The sequence below is a fragment of the Nyctereutes procyonoides genome, unplaced genomic scaffold (assembly GCF_905146905.1).
Source record: "Nyctereutes procyonoides isolate TBG_1078 unplaced genomic scaffold, NYPRO_anot_genome, whole genome shotgun sequence".
Taxonomy (NCBI): domain Eukaryota; kingdom Metazoa; phylum Chordata; class Mammalia; order Carnivora; family Canidae; genus Nyctereutes; species Nyctereutes procyonoides.
In genome coordinates, this window is record NW_026575140.1 from 9,119,127 (window position 1) to 9,136,619 (window position 17,493).

The 17,493-nt window shown below is 41.5% G+C and overlaps 1 protein-coding gene across 6 annotated transcripts in view; it reads left to right on the top strand.

Annotated features, from left to right (window-relative positions):
* The window catches only part of WWP2 (WW domain containing E3 ubiquitin protein ligase 2), a 144,771-nt gene that overhangs the window by 81,452 nt on the left and 45,826 nt on the right, over positions 1 to 17,493 (top strand). For all 6 annotated transcript variants that reach the window (XM_055305425.1, XM_055305419.1, XM_055305424.1 and 3 more), the window contains one exon: positions 8,636 to 8,763. In XM_055305425.1, the coding sequence (XP_055161400.1) occupies positions 8,636 to 8,763 (128 nt within the window). The remainder of the gene's footprint in view (positions 1 to 8,635; positions 8,764 to 17,493) is intronic.

Here is a 17,493-nt window from a genome sequence, read left to right on the forward strand (position 1 = left end):
AAGTCCCTGTACCTGAATTCTACTGGAAGAGAATGATACCCATTAAGAACAGTACTACCTCACTTATATACAGTTGAAATTCCCAAGTGATTGTTGAATCTTAGAAGTGTGTCTCATAAAGGACATCGCACCACAGAAATGCAGTTGCTGTGAGATGAGCCCTGACCACATAGAGCTGTACCACACCTGCTGCATAAGACCTTCTGAAGTCAAATAGGGCAATCAGAATTTGGGCCAAGGCTTGGAAATTGACAGTTATTTGTATTGAGAGGCTGTATCAGTTTTCTATTGCTGTGTAATAAATCACCACAAATTTAGGGCTTAAAATGATCATGTTTTTTTAGCTCGCAGTTCTGTAGCTGCACAGTGTTGCCTGGTTGGCTCGTCTACTCAGAGTCCCACAAGGCCAAAATCAAGGTGTTAGCCAAGCTGCATTTAATCTGGAAAGTCTAAGGAAGGCTTTGCTTCAAAGCTCATCCTGTGGTTGGTAGACTTTAGTTAGTTGCCGGTTTAGTTACTCACTATTAACTGGGGCCTCTCTCAGGTCTGTAAGGCCACCTGCATTCCTTCTCATGTAGGGGCCCCCTTGAGCTTTGGGTTTCTCTGATTTTCTTTTTTGCTCTCTACTTCTGACACCTGCTAGAGAAAGCATAGTGCTTTTAGATTGTGCAGTTAGATCAGGCTGCTTGTATCAACTCCCATTTCTTAAGGTCACCTGTGCTGTATAACATAATCAAAGGTGTGATCTTTTGTCTAATTCACTGGTTTTAGGCATTAAGGTGGGGTATCTTTGGGAGGAGGGGTCATTTTAGAAACTCCATCTGCTGCAGAAGGTGTCTCTCTAGAGTCTCACATCTTGTCACTCGCCTACTCTTTACCTGTTAATAGTGTACTTGAAAATTACAGCAAGAACAAACAAAAACCCACACCAAATAAAACTTGGTTGGATTTGGAGATTGTCTCACAATTTTAGTATATGTGTGTGGGCATGAGTCTAGTGAAATGATTTTTATGTCTAGACCCTGATATTAGAGAATGTTTTCACATGATGCTTGGAGCTGGTCTTTCAGGAAGGCGGTAGCTCTGATGCTTCTCAATTACCTCTTAGACTCTGGATTCCATCCCCGGGCATAGATTCCATTCTCTAAAGGGATGGCGGGAGATGAGGAGGTGATGAGTGACTGGACTGCAAAGAATATAGGTGGTACTAGATATTACAGGCCCAAGAGTGCTTTTGAACTCGACAGCCTGCTGCTTTTATTCATTCAGCAAAAAAATTTATATGCCTTCTTGTGGGGCCAGGCACATGCTGGGTGCTGGTTATGCAAAGAGTCCCAAAAGAGACATGGTACCTGCCCTCATGGACCTTATTGAAGATAGACATCAAACAAATAAACACACAAATACATAATTGCAAGTAGAAGTGCCACAAAGGGAAAAATTAGAATGCTTTGTGAGAGAATGCAAAGGAATTTACTATATAGCCTGGGAGAGGAGGCATATAGATCAGGATTTGGATTGGGCATCCAGAAAAGCGTATGCCAAGTGAATAGATCAGCAAAGGCTGTGGATTATGTCCAGGAGCACTTCAGGGAGGTACTCTGAGGACTGCCCAAGGAACATACTATACTCTTTTTGGAGCTGGATTTCTGCCTTCGTGATTTGCCAGGTCAGAACACAGAAATAACTGCCGAATGTACTACTGACCCCAGTACCTCAGGGTCCCCTATAGTCCTTGTTGGTCTGAGGCTGTAGTGCAAGGGGATGCTCGAACAAGAGATGATTTCAGGAGGAAGAAGGTGGAGATGCCCTTCTGGCTTAACCTGTTCAAGGTGGGGCTCTGCCTCCCTTTCAGGGTCTGCCCATACAGCTTCCTCCTATGTCAGGGGAAGCTGGAGGCCCACAGTGCCTACCACAGGAGCATCTCGTGCCCTTGTGCCATCTCAGGCCATGGGACATATCGGGTATCCACTGCTGCAGCAGCTAGGTAGAATGACAAGTGAATTAATACTTCCCCTGAACTTCAACTCCCTTTCATGTATGGGAAGGTGTTTGAGCATTCTTTTCTAGTATTCTCGACCTACAACATGGGATCAGGTTAGATGAATCAAAATGTACTGTATGTTCGGTAAACTGAGTCTTGTAGTTTCCCAAAGCTGCCGCTGTTGAGAGGATTGCTCTGTACTCCAGGTTGGGCAAACGTAAATCAGTTGTCTTTCCGAAATGTCGAATGGACTTGGCAGCAGTTTTATTTTTACCTTTCCTGTCATTTCTGAGGCTGGCAACCTAGAGGTAGGGTGTGGAATGGAGCTATAAATTACCCTTGGAATGACTAGAATGGTCCCATTTTTAACTCTTAATTGCACCTTTCCTTTTCACCTCTCTTTTTTATCCCTCCCTTATTTTTTTGTTTCCCCTGAATCCGCATTTGAATGGAGAGGAAGAGTTGAGGGTGTAGGTGGGAGCAGGTTTGCTTATCGATTCCTTTCTGAATGATGGAAACTGTTTCTTTTCCCATCACCAATTCCCAATCCCCCCCCCCCTTTTTTTTTCTTTCAGTGCTTCTATTTTAAGTGCCTGTTTTTTTGCTGGTTCTGTCTTACTGGAAACTGGCCCAGCCTCGCTCAGTTTTGTTTCCATGCTGCTATTAAAAGACAATGCCCAGTAAGAGGCCTTGGAGGAGGGGCAGGACAGCCACCCTCTTGGGTCAAGTCATCAGGCAAATATCAGTTTCCTGAATTGGAATGTGTGAAGGGTTATAAGTATATTAGGTGATTTTAATCTCTGTGTCAGTTATTGATTTGTTTTTGTAAATGGAGGAAAACTCACTGTTAGTTGTTATACCCTGAAACTTCTCATGTGTTGAGCTCAGATACTAAGGGGCCTGAATCTGAGGTCAGAGAATTTCCCTTTTGTATCCCGGGCCTCTTTTTACCAGGATAGAAAGTTATGCCCCCTATCCAGTGTCCAGTCAGCCAGAAATTCTCGACATTGGGGAGAAGTGTGTTCCTGGCCTTTGAAGAATCCTCTCATTTATTAATACAGAGTGTTTGGAGAGTCTTGAATATCACCTCAAGTACATTCTTATCAAGATTCTTGTTTTCTGTGTTTTTTTTTCGAGCATCTTCCCACAAGTTACTTGTCTTTTAAAACTTTCTCACTTTTATTTTTTCTCATGTGATGAACTGCTTTTGCAGTGTCTGAAATATACAAATTGATTTTTAAAAATTAGTAATTTTTATACAGTAAAATTCATCCTTTGCCATGTATAGTTCTGTGGGTCTTGACAAAATAGCATGCAGTCCGGTAACTACTGCCATACTCAAAAGATACACACAGTTTTATCTCCCTGAAAATTTCCTTTGTGCCTCTTTGTAGTCACCCTCTCCTTCTACCTCCAGCTCCTGGTGAACACTGATCTGTTTTCTTTCTATACATTTGCCTTGCTTCTTCCTCAATTTTATAAAACTGGAATGAAACACTATAGTTTTTAGTCTTTCTGGTCAGCATAGTGCATTCGAGATGAATCTGTGTTGTTGCACGTATTAGTAGTTTGTTTGCTTTTATTTGCTGAATACTATTCCCTTGTATGGATATACCATAGTCTGTCCATTCGTTCACTAGTTGAAGGACTTTGGGTTGTTTGCAGTTTTGGAAATTATTATTATTATTTTTTAAATTTTTATTTATTTATGATAGTCACAGAGAGAGAGAGAGGCAGAGACACAGGCAGAGGGAGAAGCAGGCTCCATGCACCGGGAGCCCGACGTGGGACTCGATCCTGGGTCTCCAGGATCGCGCCCTGGGCAAAAGGCAGGCGCTAAACCGCTGCGCCACCAGGGATCCCAGTTTTGGAAATTATGAACAAAGTCACTATAAACACTTGCCTACAGGTTATGGAAACATGTGTTTTCCTTTCTTTTGGGTAAAAACCTAGGAGTAGGATTGCTGATTTGTACGCTAAGTGCATATTTAACTTTATGAGAAACTGCCAAACCATTTTCATTTCTTTTCTTTTTCTAACTGCTTTCTAAAGTGGCTGTACCACGTTGCAGTCCCTCCAGCAGTGTTCTAGAGTTTCAGGTGCTTTGTGTCCATCCTCCTCAGTACTCCCTGCCTTTGCTTCTTTTGTCTGTTTTTACTGTGTCCATTCTAACAGGCATGTGATAGTATGCCATTGTGATTTTAAAAAAATATTTTATTTATTCTTGAGAGACACAGAGAGGCAGAGACTGGGAGAGGGAGAAGCAGACTCCCTATGGGGAGCCCCATGTGGGACTCGATCCCACGACCCTGGGGTCACGACCTGAGCCAAATGCCAACACTTAACCACTGAGCCACCCAGGTGCCCCCTGTCATTGTGATTTTAATTCATATTTCTCTACTGACTAATGAGGTTGAACCCTTTTCCTGTGCTTATTTGCCATTTCTGGATCGTCTCTGGTGAAATGTTTGTTAAAATCTTTTGATTACTTTTTATATTGATTCGTTTTTACTGAGTTTTGAGAGTTCTTTATATTTTCTGTATCTCAGTTCTTTATCAGATATCTTATTTTGCAAATATTTTCCCCCAGTCTCTGGATTGCCTTTTTGTTTTCTTGACAGTGTCTTTGGAAGAGCAAGAATTTTGAATTTTTATGAAGCTACCAACTGCTTTTAAAAATCAATTTCCAAAGGAAGAATATGATAGACTTTTATTTATTTATTTTTTTCTAGAATGATAGACTTTTAAATCTCAAATTCTGAGCCACTATCAAATTTTGAATTCCACTTTTAATTTGGCAAAAATGTTTTGTTCTGGCTTGTGAGCCACTGGTTTTTTGGACGTTCATTTTATTTTCACTTATGTTACCAATGCTAGGGCTAGCCTCTTTTTTAACCAAAGAAACAGAGTTTTGTTTACTGCACATGAATTATTGCATATGTGATGATGGCCAACAAAGTTGTGCTGGAGAGACAGTGCCAGGTTGTCAGCAGGCTCACTCATTGGTCAAGTGGCTCTCACATGTCAGCATTGTAGAGTGTGGTGCAGGTTTGTGTCTGAGCAAGATTACAGATCACTGCATTTCCATGAAGATGTAAACTTCTGGAGGTCAGGGACTCTATCTGTTTTTGTTTTTTAACGTTTACTTTCTAAAAGGATATGATAAAGGATATGAATTAGCAGCCAGATGGAAGAGATACATAAGGTGAGGTATGGGGAAAAGGTGGAGTGCTCCTGTGCCCTCTCTAGGCATGGTACTCTACCCACATCTCCATGTGTTTACCAACCTGGAAGCGCCAGGGACCCTTTCTGTTTTGTTGCTAGCCCTGAAACAGGACCTAGTGATTAGAAAATAATTGAATGCTATTCAGTGGCTTTCGTGAAGTGTGACACAAGATGTCCCAAAGCAACCAAGCTGTCAGAGTACAGCTGAGGACTGAGGCCACCTCTGTGAATGGCAAAGCTTGAATGCTAAGGGACAGCCCAGAGCCCTGTCTGGGGGACTTCACATGCAGCAGATCTGCTTCTGGGAGTGTGGAGAGAGAATTCCAGGGCCCTGGCCTTGACTGGATTTCTTATGGAGGCCTCAGGTTCTGAGAGAGGAACTTAAGTAAAGATGATCACCCCAGCATTCTGAGAGGGGCATGCTGTAAGGAGAGCTGAATCTCTGTAACTAGATAACTTGAATCAGTTGTGGAATTTTGCTGTTCCATCTTCTTCTCACTGCCCCAGGGGCAACATAATCCACCCATGCTCCCACCGCCACTGCCCATCCCCACCCTCAACATGGTGGCAGGATCAGGCCAAAGTTGAAGTCACTGGCAGAGCCGAAGCCAGGCTGCCTGTGGTGGAGCTCAGCTCATCTCCACCCCATCGTCTCGCTTTTGTCTTGATACTATTTTGGATTTTGGTGTGTGGTTTCAGCATTTGGGCCAGCTTTTAATCACGACACAATCCCATCTTGTAAGGGTTGAGTGAGTCCTCCAAGAGGGGAAACTGGTGAAGACAAGATTTTCCTCAACTGTTGAGGCCTTCTCTTCTTTCTCAGTGTCTTATTTTAAAGGTAATTCAAGGTGAAAAAAGGTGGAAAGTCCCGATTTAGGGCAAGGGAAGAATCTGGTGTGTGTGTGTGTGTGTGTGTATGTGTGTGTGTGTTGGGGGTAGGGTGGAGGTGGCCGTGGGCTGCGGCCAGGGAGGCAGCAATTCATGCCAAGTGGTCCCAGCTGCCCCTGGTTTACAGGCTAATCCCAGCCCTGCTGCAGCCCATCATTCAGGGCAAGCTGCTATCATTAGTGGTTAAACATTTCTGAAAGTATTCTCTCTCAACTCTGCCCACATGCCCTTTCGGGGAAGGGAGGGAGGAGCCAGGAGAGTTAATGGGGCCCACCCTGTTGTCAAGTCCAGCTGCTCTTCAGAGGGATAAGGAGACTTCGACTGGAAGTGATCATGGGCTTGTTGGGGAGTGAGTGAGTGAGTGAGTGAGTGAGTGAGTGAGTGAGTGAGAGTGTGTGTGTGTGTGTGTGTGTGTGTACACACCAGTGTCGCCTTTTCTATGCTGCCCACACAGCCTGCTGCTTCTTGAGTGATACAGCCCTCGGCTGTGGGTTGTGTGTACCAAATCAGAGAGGCTTCTTTGTCCTTTTAAGGGTATTTTTGGCCGAAATAAACCTTTTATTAACCAATTTTATCTCTGTCAAGCTCTCGGCCCTCAACATGTACACACACATTCACTAGTGTTTGAGGACTGTCTTTCCCTTTGGAACTAATCTGGACTCATTCTGCTTTTGATGAGGAGTTGTGGTAAAATGCTCAATACTAACATTTCTTCCCATGAAGTGGGGACTTTGAAATATTTTTCTTGACTGAGGTGTGGTTGACAGCTTTTGATTTATGAAATTAGCTCAGGGAAAAATAAGATGGAAAAAGAGAGTCCAAATTAAATCTGTATTTCCATAGCTCACTTGTGCCCTCTGTATCCATTTTTAACTGCCATGCAGTCTTTAGGTATGAAGAGCTCCACAGTTTGCTAGGTTTCTTCTTTCCTTCCTACCTTCCTTCCTTTCTTATAGTTGTGGTCTAAGAAAAACTGTTTTCCTCCTTAAAAAATTGTGTTTTTTCCTTACTCGAAAGTATACAAGTTCAGGAAAGAAAACTAGAAAACTCTAGAAGAGCACAAAAGGAAAAGCTAAGGGAATTCATATTCACAAAAGTCAGAGATAATCACTATTAATATTTTGGCTTATGCCCATCTTGTTGGAAAAAGTCTGTTTCTTGTGCTGGTGAAGGTAGTTGGTGGGGGCACTTCTTGTTCCCCTAGGAACCTTCGAGTTTGTTGTATTTTGGGCTTGTCCCAGCACACTGGATAAGAGAGTCTCACCAGCAGAGGTGTTCTGGTCGATATGGAGCCTTCTAGCCCAGTGGGAGACCTTTTTCCATTAGGGCTCTTCATCTCACCATCGGTCATGTGCCCAGTGAAAAGAATAGCTTGGAAAGGGATTCAGTTCCAGTCCAGGCTACCCACGCCCAGTCTCCAACCAAAGAACATGGGTTCTTGATCTTAGATTGCGTGGATTTGAGGCTTGCTCCACTGCTTATTTTCTTTTCTTCTTTAGATAAGGAAAAATAAAATAGGCATAGTAACAGTAAGCTCTTTCTAGGGTTACCATGTTAAATGAGATAAAACACATAAAGTGCACGGCATGCCATGGATATCTGTTACGCAGCGTTCTGGCTCAGTGCATGTTCTATACCTCTATTGTTATTGTTATTCCTTTTGATAGTATTTCTCGCTGCCCCATGTACATGGTACAGATTGTTTGTGGACCTCTGTTTCTCTGCCTAGACAGAGGTGTTGTTTTCTTTCCTGGATAATATTTAAATACTCCCACTTGAAAACTAATAGTTAATGACTAAGTAGGAGAATAATCTCCTTTGACAAAATGGCTGGACTGAGGGCAAGGAGGGTTAGACATTTCCACTGAGTGAATGAAGTCAGGCTACTAAGGACTGTGAGAATGCATACTGCCTATTGTTCTCTGAAGTTGTCAGATAGATTCTCTGCTCCTATAGATCCCGCCATTTTCTGTGATATAGATCCCTTTGTGCTTTGTTCCTCATTTATTTGAATGGACCATCAAGTCACCTTTTCTAGATAAAACATGTCAACATATGCATTGGCTGGAGTTGTCTAGTGCCCCTTGACTTCTTTTCCCAAGGGAAATATGTTTCTAGCTATAGAGAAAATGGATTTGGATGAGTTTTGAGCTCTTTTTACCTAATGGGAGAATTATGTCATCTGTAGCCTGTCCAGTGATTCTTGTTTATTTATTACATTTGAGCCCAATAAAAATAATGTGATGGTCACAGGATATTTTGCCAGTTATTTCAGATGTGGGGGCAATTCACTCTGGATGTGTTTACTTCAAGTGGAAAAGTTTACCCAACGTTGCCTTCTGGGCTATTACCAAGAAGGAGGCTTACCTGAGTCTCTCTGTTTAGAGCCAGCTTCTGTGGACTCAAAGACTAGAGGGGCTATTTAAAGTCTTATTTCCAATAAATAGTGAGAGAGGGAATACAGTGACTTAGATGGGACATCCCTCTTTCTTTTTCAGAGTGACTTATATCTCTCTACTTTATATTTTGAATTTCCAGGACGCACAGACATTCAGGTGGTTCAGCCAGAACAACCACAGCAGCCGGTGAGCAAAGCCCCGGTACTAGCAACCGGCACCGCCAGCCCGTTAAGAACCCAACCCACAGTGGCTTGGCCAATGGCACAGGTGAGTGACAGCACAAAATACCAGGCTGGACTAAAGCAGGGGCTTCTAGGCTCATATGGAGTCAGGACTCTGCCAGCTGCCAGAATGTAGGGTGGGCAAGAGGAGACTCCAATACTAAAATGAACTAGGATCCATCAGCCTTTCCACTGGCCCATCTTCTTTTGTCTCTGGCATGTTCTCTTCAGCCAAGATCATTCTCCATATGACTGTACTCTTCTAAAATATTGCTTTGCACAAAAATAAAAAGTATTGGTTTTTTAAATTCATTTCTTGTCAGTACTGGGGGAAGGGGGCTGTCTTATTTGTATATGACACATTTTTTATATCCTTCATTTAAGGAAATGATCAGACTAGGGAGAAAGAAGACTAAGTATTATTGCTCAGAGCTGAGTTTGAGAAGATGGCAGCACTGTTGGGTCGGTTGGGATGCTGACTAGGGGCAGAGCCAGGGTCAGGTGGCTTTGGGAGGGTGGGGAGATGGGAGGGTCAGTGGGGGGGCACGTTCCATGGTTGTTCCAGTGGGAGTATTTGTCCCATTTGAGAATACGTAGCCCTTCCATATCCAGAGAACTTTTCTGCCCTTGGTTCTGCTTCTCTGTAAGTGGGAAGGGAAGGACCTCTTTCAAAACAAACCAGTTTTTGTCATGCTTTCCTTCTGTCTCGTCAGGACAGTGTCGAATGAAAAAGGAAAAAAAAAAGGTTCACTTTTCTAAACATATTGAAGATTGTCATATCTTGAGTGGCTGGCAGCCATTTGGTAATTTGTCTTAATTTGAAGGAGTTGGGAAAGGACTTGGATGTTTGCTTCAGTAAACTGTAGATGGGGGAAATGCAGATGTTTACATCAGTAAACGTGGAAGTAGCTCTGTAGATGCTTGTGGTAGCCGAGGTGTGGTGTGAAGATGGGAGATCTGGAGCCGCATTCATTCTTCACAGAGCATTTCCATGGTCTTGTGACTGCCCTTTGCGAGACGAACGTACTGAGTAGAAAAAAATCAAGTGAGGTTACTTTCTAGTGGCTTTCAGTTCTGGCAGCACCGTCTGAGGGTTGCAGAGCCCCCTTATAGTTACGGTGTAGTTAGACCATTAGGTACAATGGACTGCAGGGTAGAGTGGCATGTCCTTCTGGGCTCGTGTACGGTGACTGGACATTGTCCCTGGAGTTTGGGACCTGCCTGCAGGACTTGAGTTAGCTAGCTCACCCTGAGCCTTGAGGACGAGGATGAGCTGGAGACGAGGAGTACAAGCGGCTTCCATCTCAGCACGCCTGGTGCTCCTGTGCCAGCCACCATATCCGTGCCCTGGAACGTCCAGGTGGAGCAGCCATGGGGGGCCCGGCTTCCAGGGGCGGTGAGGTGGGGGTTCTGGACTGTGTTACGAAAACCCTATACAGCTCCATGAGCACCGGTAAACATGCTTCTCTTAGAAAAAGAGCTCACTTGTCGAGGAGGGCTAGCATTTACAAACGGGGAGAGGAACTGGTTTTTTGGAACCACTTGTTTCTAGAGGCCGTGGCCAGGCTACCAAACTACTTTGTTTTGTAGGGGCCTACGTCACTTGATACTGGTTTCCTTCAGCCATGCCTGCTTTTCTTATAAAAACTATTGGTAAATTGACTTTATATGGTGATGGTCTTTGAGTCACTCCTACTGGATACTGGACCAGATCTGTGTTTCCCCCCGTTTATTTTTAGGTACATTCGCGTATTGTCCTTATCTCCAGGAACATTATGTTTCAGCAGACGAGGCAGGTGCCAGCCATGTCTTCGGAAAGCCAAATGTCTCTAACCCCAAACTGCATTGAGAATGTTTTATAGTGGTGTATCTGAGTGCGCAGACTGTTCCCAGAACCCATTTGTGAAGGACAATCGTTGCATTTTAGGGATTTCTGCCTGTTAAAATACCGAGGCCTTGGCCTCCGTCTCATCTCTCTGCTCTCTGCTGTGATGATGGTTCACCTTTGCCTTCCAGCCAGCCTGGACTTTGTAGGCTCTTTCATGTCTATCCAAGGGGTACAAAAATCTTACCTTCCCTTTGCAGGGAAGCCGTACTCTTTGGCAGTGCAAGACAAGAAGGGAGACAAGAAGGATGTGAGTGGGGACATCTTCATCTTTCAATACGCGGCTCTTAGAGCCGTGAGGACCAGTTCCAAAATGGTGGTGGTAGCGAGCTGTGCCTCCAGGAAATATTTCCACAGGCATACAAGATTTATTTAGCAAGCCTTTTTGGCTATGCTCTGCAGTTATGCATGAAAAAGACATTTAGGGCAAAAACAGAGCCGACTTCCAGGTGGTTTTTTTCATGTTGTCACAACTGTAAAGAATCCATTTTTATAAAATGAAAGTGAATGGCAGCCTGTCTGTATAAATGTAATATTACTAAGTTTTAGAAGTGGTGCAATCGAGAAGTAGGCAAACAGTATAGCACTTCATTGAGACTTGTGTGCCGTGATTTACTTTCTAACTTTTTCTTGAAAACTTTATCCAAGAAAATTACATCTCTTACTCCTCTCTTAAATGTGATTTCCATGCGCATATAGTCTGGAGTCACACTGGTCATGGTCAGATTCTGACCACCACCCCCCACCCCCACACACATACAATATGTGTATAAGGCCCAGTGACTCTCTGGGTCTTAAGTTTTTTCTTTAATAAAATTAGGACAGGAGTATATATCTCATAAAGTTGTTATAAGGAATAAGTTATAGAAGATATGTAGAGTGCCTGAGACCCTCAAAGTTAGCTTTTGTCTTTATAAATAATTTCATACAATCATAGTCATGTAGCATGGATGTGAGGGTTTTTTTTATTCCATTATTTTTATACACGCTTCTATGTTATCTGTGTCTTGTTTACTTTTTTTAGTGACCTCATACTGCTTCACAGTTAATATGTCAGAATTCATTTAACTATTCTTTAATTCTTTTGTATCTTCCTATTATAAAACAAAATCTTAATGCTAATGTCTTTGTACACAGCTTTGCTTCTTCTTGCATAAAAGTTTTTTTTTTTAATTTTTAAGATTTTACTTATTTATTCATGAAAGACACACAGAGAGAGGCAGAGACACAGGCAGAGGGAGAAGCAGGCTCCCTGTGGAGAGCCTGATGCAGGACTCAATCCTGGGATCATGACCTGAGCCAAAGACAGTTGCTTAACCACTGAGCCACTCAGGCGCCCCCTTGCATAAAGTTCTTGAATCAAAGGATATGACTTTTAAAAAATGAGATCAAATGTATATTACCAGATTGCCTTCCAAAGGGATTGGAATCATACATTCCAAAGCAGCATAAAATTTCCATAAGGTGGTATATGAGGTTTATTTTTTCCTGAAACTATAAATACTGGTTTCTTGTTTTGCTAACAGCTATTAGGTGCCACTTCATTGTTGAACCTAATTGCACGTTTTCAGCGATTTAGTTTCTCATTTGACTGTTTCTTTCCTCTTGTGTGATTTTTTTCATAGCATTTGATTTTTTTTTTTTAAGATTTGGAGATTTAGAGATTTATATATTCCAGTACAGTTGTTTTTTTTTTAAATTGTGGCAAAATATACATAACCATTAAACCATTTGAAGTGTGTAATTTAGTTTCAATGTTGTATACCTATCACTACCACTACACACATCCAGAACTTTCTCATCTTCTCAAACTGAAACTCTACACACTTTAAACAATAACTTCCTCCTCTCCATCCATCCTCCAGCACAGCACCAACCCTTGGTAACCTCTATTCTCCTCTCTCTCTCTCTCTCTCTCTCTCTCTCTTTTTTTTTTTGGTGTTCATATTTTTTATATGTATATTTTTTATTGGAGTTCGATTTGCCAACATATAGCATAACACCCAGTGCTCATCCCGCCAAGTGCCCCCCTCAATGCCCATCACCTAGTCACCCCAACCCCCTGCCCACCTCCCCTTCCACTATCCCTTGTTTGTTTTCCAGAGTTAAGAGTTTCTCATGTTCGGTCACCCTCTCTGATTTTTCCCACTCATTTTCCCTCCTTTCCCCTATAACCCCTTTCACTTTTTTTTTTTTTATATTCCCCGTATGAGTGAAACCATATAATGATTGTCTTTCTCCCTATTCTCCTGTCTCTAAGAATTTGCGTATTCTAGGTACCTCTTATAAGTGGAATAATTTGTCCTTTTGTCTCTGGCTTATTTCACTTAGCATGCTTTCGGGATTCATCCATGTTGTACCATGTATCAGATTTCATTCCCTTGTAAGGCTGAATAATGTTCCACTGCATGTGTATATCACATTTTATTTATCCATTCATCTGTTGGTGGACCATATGGATCACGCCCATCTTTTGGCTATTGTGAATAATATTGAATAATGCTGTTGTGAACGTGGGTGTACATCTATCTGAGTCCCTGCTTTCAATTCTTTTGTCTATAAACCTAGGAGTACAGTTGGTGGGGTGTATGTCTGGTAATTCTGTGGAACTTTTTGAGGAACCCCCCAAACTATTTTCCCTGGCAGCTGTACCATTTTACATTCCTCTAGCAGTGAATGAGTGTTCTGGTTTTTCCAAATCCTTGCCAACACTTGTTTTCTGTTTTTTTGTTTGTTTTTTGGTAATAGCCATCTTAATGTATACAAAGTACTTAGGTATAAATTTTATCTGTTAAATTTATGATTTTAAGTTTCCCTCCTATATTATTCTACATTTTGTCTCATTTTCTGTGGCTTTTAAAGAAAAGGGGATAGAAAATTTAAAAATAATTGTGCCTGAGCATTTAAAAAAAAATGTGTGTAGTTTTACTTTTTGCTTTTGTAGTGGAAAAAATTCTCTCTTGGCTGTGGCTGGAGTAAATACTTTATTCTGTTTTACCTTTTGTTTTTCATGGTGTCACAAAATAATTTTTGTAATGGAATGTGCAGTAGTATATCTAAATACATATGTAAACATAATGAAGTCTGAGTCTAAATTTAATTTTTCTTTATATTGGGGTCCTATTACTCCAGAAATACTGATTTTTTTTCTCACTGATGGTTTTACTTAGTGTTTATCACTTACCATGTTCTTCCTGTGCAGTGAGAATTTATTTCTGGACTCTTTACTAATAACTTCATTTATTTATTTCCAGTTTGGGGCCATTCCCATGTGATTTTGATTATTGACATGTGGTAGTGTGTTTTTCTAATGTCTTGAAGTGCTCCTTCTGCCCTATTACTTTTTCTCCCTGATCATCTTTGGCAGTTTATACATTTTCAAAACTAATTTCAGTCTTTGGGTTCCTAGAAGCATGTTGGAACATAATGGAAGTGGGGTGAGTGTCAAAGAAGGACTGAACTTTCCCATGGTGTGGCTTTGCCTGTCTCTAAATTTTTCTTCTTGTTTTCCATCTAATTTTTCTTTTTCATTTAGTTTAGTTGTTTTTCTTTATATATAAGCCTCACCCACTCTATGCCATGCTAATTATGAAAGATTTTTCTAGTTTTGGTTCCTCTTGTGAAGAACTGAGCAGTTAGTTGCCTTGGAAATCCATTGCTTTTGTCTTATGGATGAGATACAGTGACTGCTTTGCTGTGCATTGTATGTTACAGGCTGATCTTCAGTTTAAAAAGTTTCTGTCGTTGGCAGTTGCCTTTGCTGTGCCTGAGTGTGGGGCCTGAAAAGCCCTGTGTATGTACCAAGAGCCTGCACTACACCACCTACACCTGAAGATCTTGGAACATGCAGTGAGCTGGAAGCGAGTTCAGGATTAAGAACAAGAATTTACAAATCCTGATCTTTTTTTTGGCTGTGACTAGAGTGTGTCTTAATCCTAAATGAATATCTGATTCATAAACTTAGAATGTTTAACAACATCACAGAGGGAACCTTGTGAAATACTCCTTGTTGCAGAAACCAGAGGCCATTCAACTACCATTTTACCTAGTTACCCCATTTACCGTGTCTTGGTACCCAGCTTTTCTTCCCACAAAGGAAATCCATTTAAGCCATCTTCATTTCTTCTCCCTTCCCTCCACCATTACTTTTACTTCATGGTATCCTGGATTTGAGTACTGATTTTGCTGTTTGCTAACTGCATGGCACTTGTTTGGATGGAAGCTCTTTTTTTTTAAAATTTTTATTTATTTATGATAGTCACACACACAGAGAGAGAGAGAGGCGCAGAGACACAGGCAGAGGGAGAAGCAGGCTCCATGCACCGGGAGCCCGACGTGGGACTCGATCCCGGGTGCCCAGGATCACGCCCTGGGCCAAAGGCAGGCGCCAAACCGCTGTGCCACCCAGGGATCCCTGGATGGAAGCTCTTTGAGCTTCAGTTTTATCTTAAATAGAATGGAGATAGTATTTTCCTTACGGAGCTATTGGGCAGATAAATGAACTAATGAAAATAAATTTGCTAAAGGCAATGTAGGTTCCTGGATTAGATCTGGGAACAGAAAAAGGACATTAGTGGAGAAGCTGGTGAATCCAAATAAAGTTCTGAAGTTTGGTTAATAGTAATGTACTGGTGTTCATTTTTTTAGCTTTGACAGTTGTGGTATGCTTATATAAGATAGTATGCCCTTGACTCACTTTCCCTTAATATTAATATCTTTCTGCTATCTTTGCAACTTTTTAAAAAAAATATTTTATTTATTTATTCATGAGAAACACAGGCAGAGGGAGAAGCAGGCTCCACACAGGGAGCCCAATGCGGGACTCCATCCCAGATCCCAGGATCACTCCCTGAGTCAAAGGTAGATGCTCAACTGCTGAGCCACCCAGGCATCCCTGCAACTTTTCTTTAAGCTTAAAATTATTCCAAAATAAAAATGAAAAGAAACTGCTTTGCAGTTGATAGTGTTACACAAGTGTCAGGTGTTTTTGTTTCAGATTTCTTTCACTAGATTATTAGGTTTATTGAACAAGTATTGAAAAAATATTTGTCAAATGCCATTTTGCTAAGGACCAGGGTTGGTGGATCGTGTAAAGATTTATAAAATAAGGTCTCTGCTCTGTAATCTATTTAAAAGAAAATTGTTGAAGACACTGTCAACTAGGTACTAACACAGCAGACATCAAAGGGGCTGTGTGGTTGAGTAGTCAAGACCACAGGTGTGGGATCCACAGAGAGGATCAGTCTGGCTGAAGTCATGGACAGGGTCTCCAGAGAGTGGGGCTACAGCGAGCAGAGAGGTGTAGGCAAGGACACTGGAGACGGAGTGCAAGTAGTGAAAAATGAAGGAAACAAATTTGCCCTTGGTCTAGGGAAGGGGTGCAGTCTTCGCGGTTAGCTGTTTTCTCCATCAGACAATTAGGGTTAATAGAGAGCATTGGCTCTTCGTATTGAATAGAGCTATAATGTAAAATATAGTTGTTCTTGAAGACATGAGTGAATTGTAACTCCTTGTCTCCTTGTTTTTGTCAATCCAGTTGTTTTCTGTACCTGAAGCCACATGATGGCTTGATCATGGTGCTCTGTGACTGGGTTACCAGTGTGACTGTCAGCCAGTAATGTAGTCATCTGAACTTCAGTTTCTTCAGACAATAAGCTGTGATAGGGTGGATTTATCTCTGAGGTTCTCTTTCAAGCTCTCATGTTCTAAGAATGTGTATACACACATACATACACTTTTTGAGAATAGAATACAAGCACGGACACAGAAAGCTTGTGAGTGCAAGGATATCCAGCTTTCATACTCTTATTTCCAAATCAAAGTGTAGCACAAAGCTCCAAAACAGATGAGCTCCTGTGGTGAATGAAGGGCTCTAGATTTGCTTCTGTGTGGAGAGTCAGGTTCAAATAGCATTGATTGGAGGGTCTTTTTCCGTTGGCATGCCATGGATAATTAGGCTCTCTGCTTTTGTTCTTTTCCTGGTCAACAATTTCATAATAATTATTTTTTGTAGGGAGTACATGTATATCATGAGAATTTTAAAAGTATAAAAGCTCAAACAGTGCAAAGAAAGTCTCCTTCCTGTTCCAGCCCTCGGGCCTCCACTTTCCTCCCCAGAGGCAGTCACTGTTGGTTTCTTATGATTCTTTCAGAGATATTCTTTGTCTATACAAGCAATATGCATGTATATTTGAAAACACACACACACGGTAGGACAATGTATATGCTGTTCCACACTTTCCCACTTAATAATTATCTTAGAAATTTTGGCATAGAATTTGAAGCAAACTTGAAGAACTTTGTCAACCCAAACCAGAGGTAGGGACAATTTTAGTATAAAAAAAAAAAGACCCAATAATCACCATGGGTTGAAATATTTTAAATATGTTTAAATCCAAGAGCTTATAATGATTTTTACACAGACTAAAATTTCATTGTTCATTTTTGGAGGATGTGAGGAAGTCAGTTCATTTTTCTGAAAACCAATAAGTGAAAGGAAAGGTCCAAGCATTTCTCCTACTTTTTCTTTGCAAATTGAACCTCAAGGTAGTCAAGTAGTTGATAAGCCAAGGACATAGTAGATTTAGCATATGACTGTCTCGCAGTCTCCAACCAATTTATGGATTTAGGCAGTAATCAGTGAGTGCTAACGTTGCAAAAGGGTGACAACCAGATGATATGTGCCTCCCGATAGAAGTATACAACTCCGTGTGTGTCATAAACATTGAATATATAAAAGCAAAAGAATATTATAATGAACTTACACCCAGCTCTAAATATTACTGGTTCATGGCTGTTCTAATTTCATCTACAGGCCTACCTACCTCTTTTCTCCACACCCATCCCCATCTCCCCCACCGCCTCTCTATTACTGCATTTAAATTTTTTATA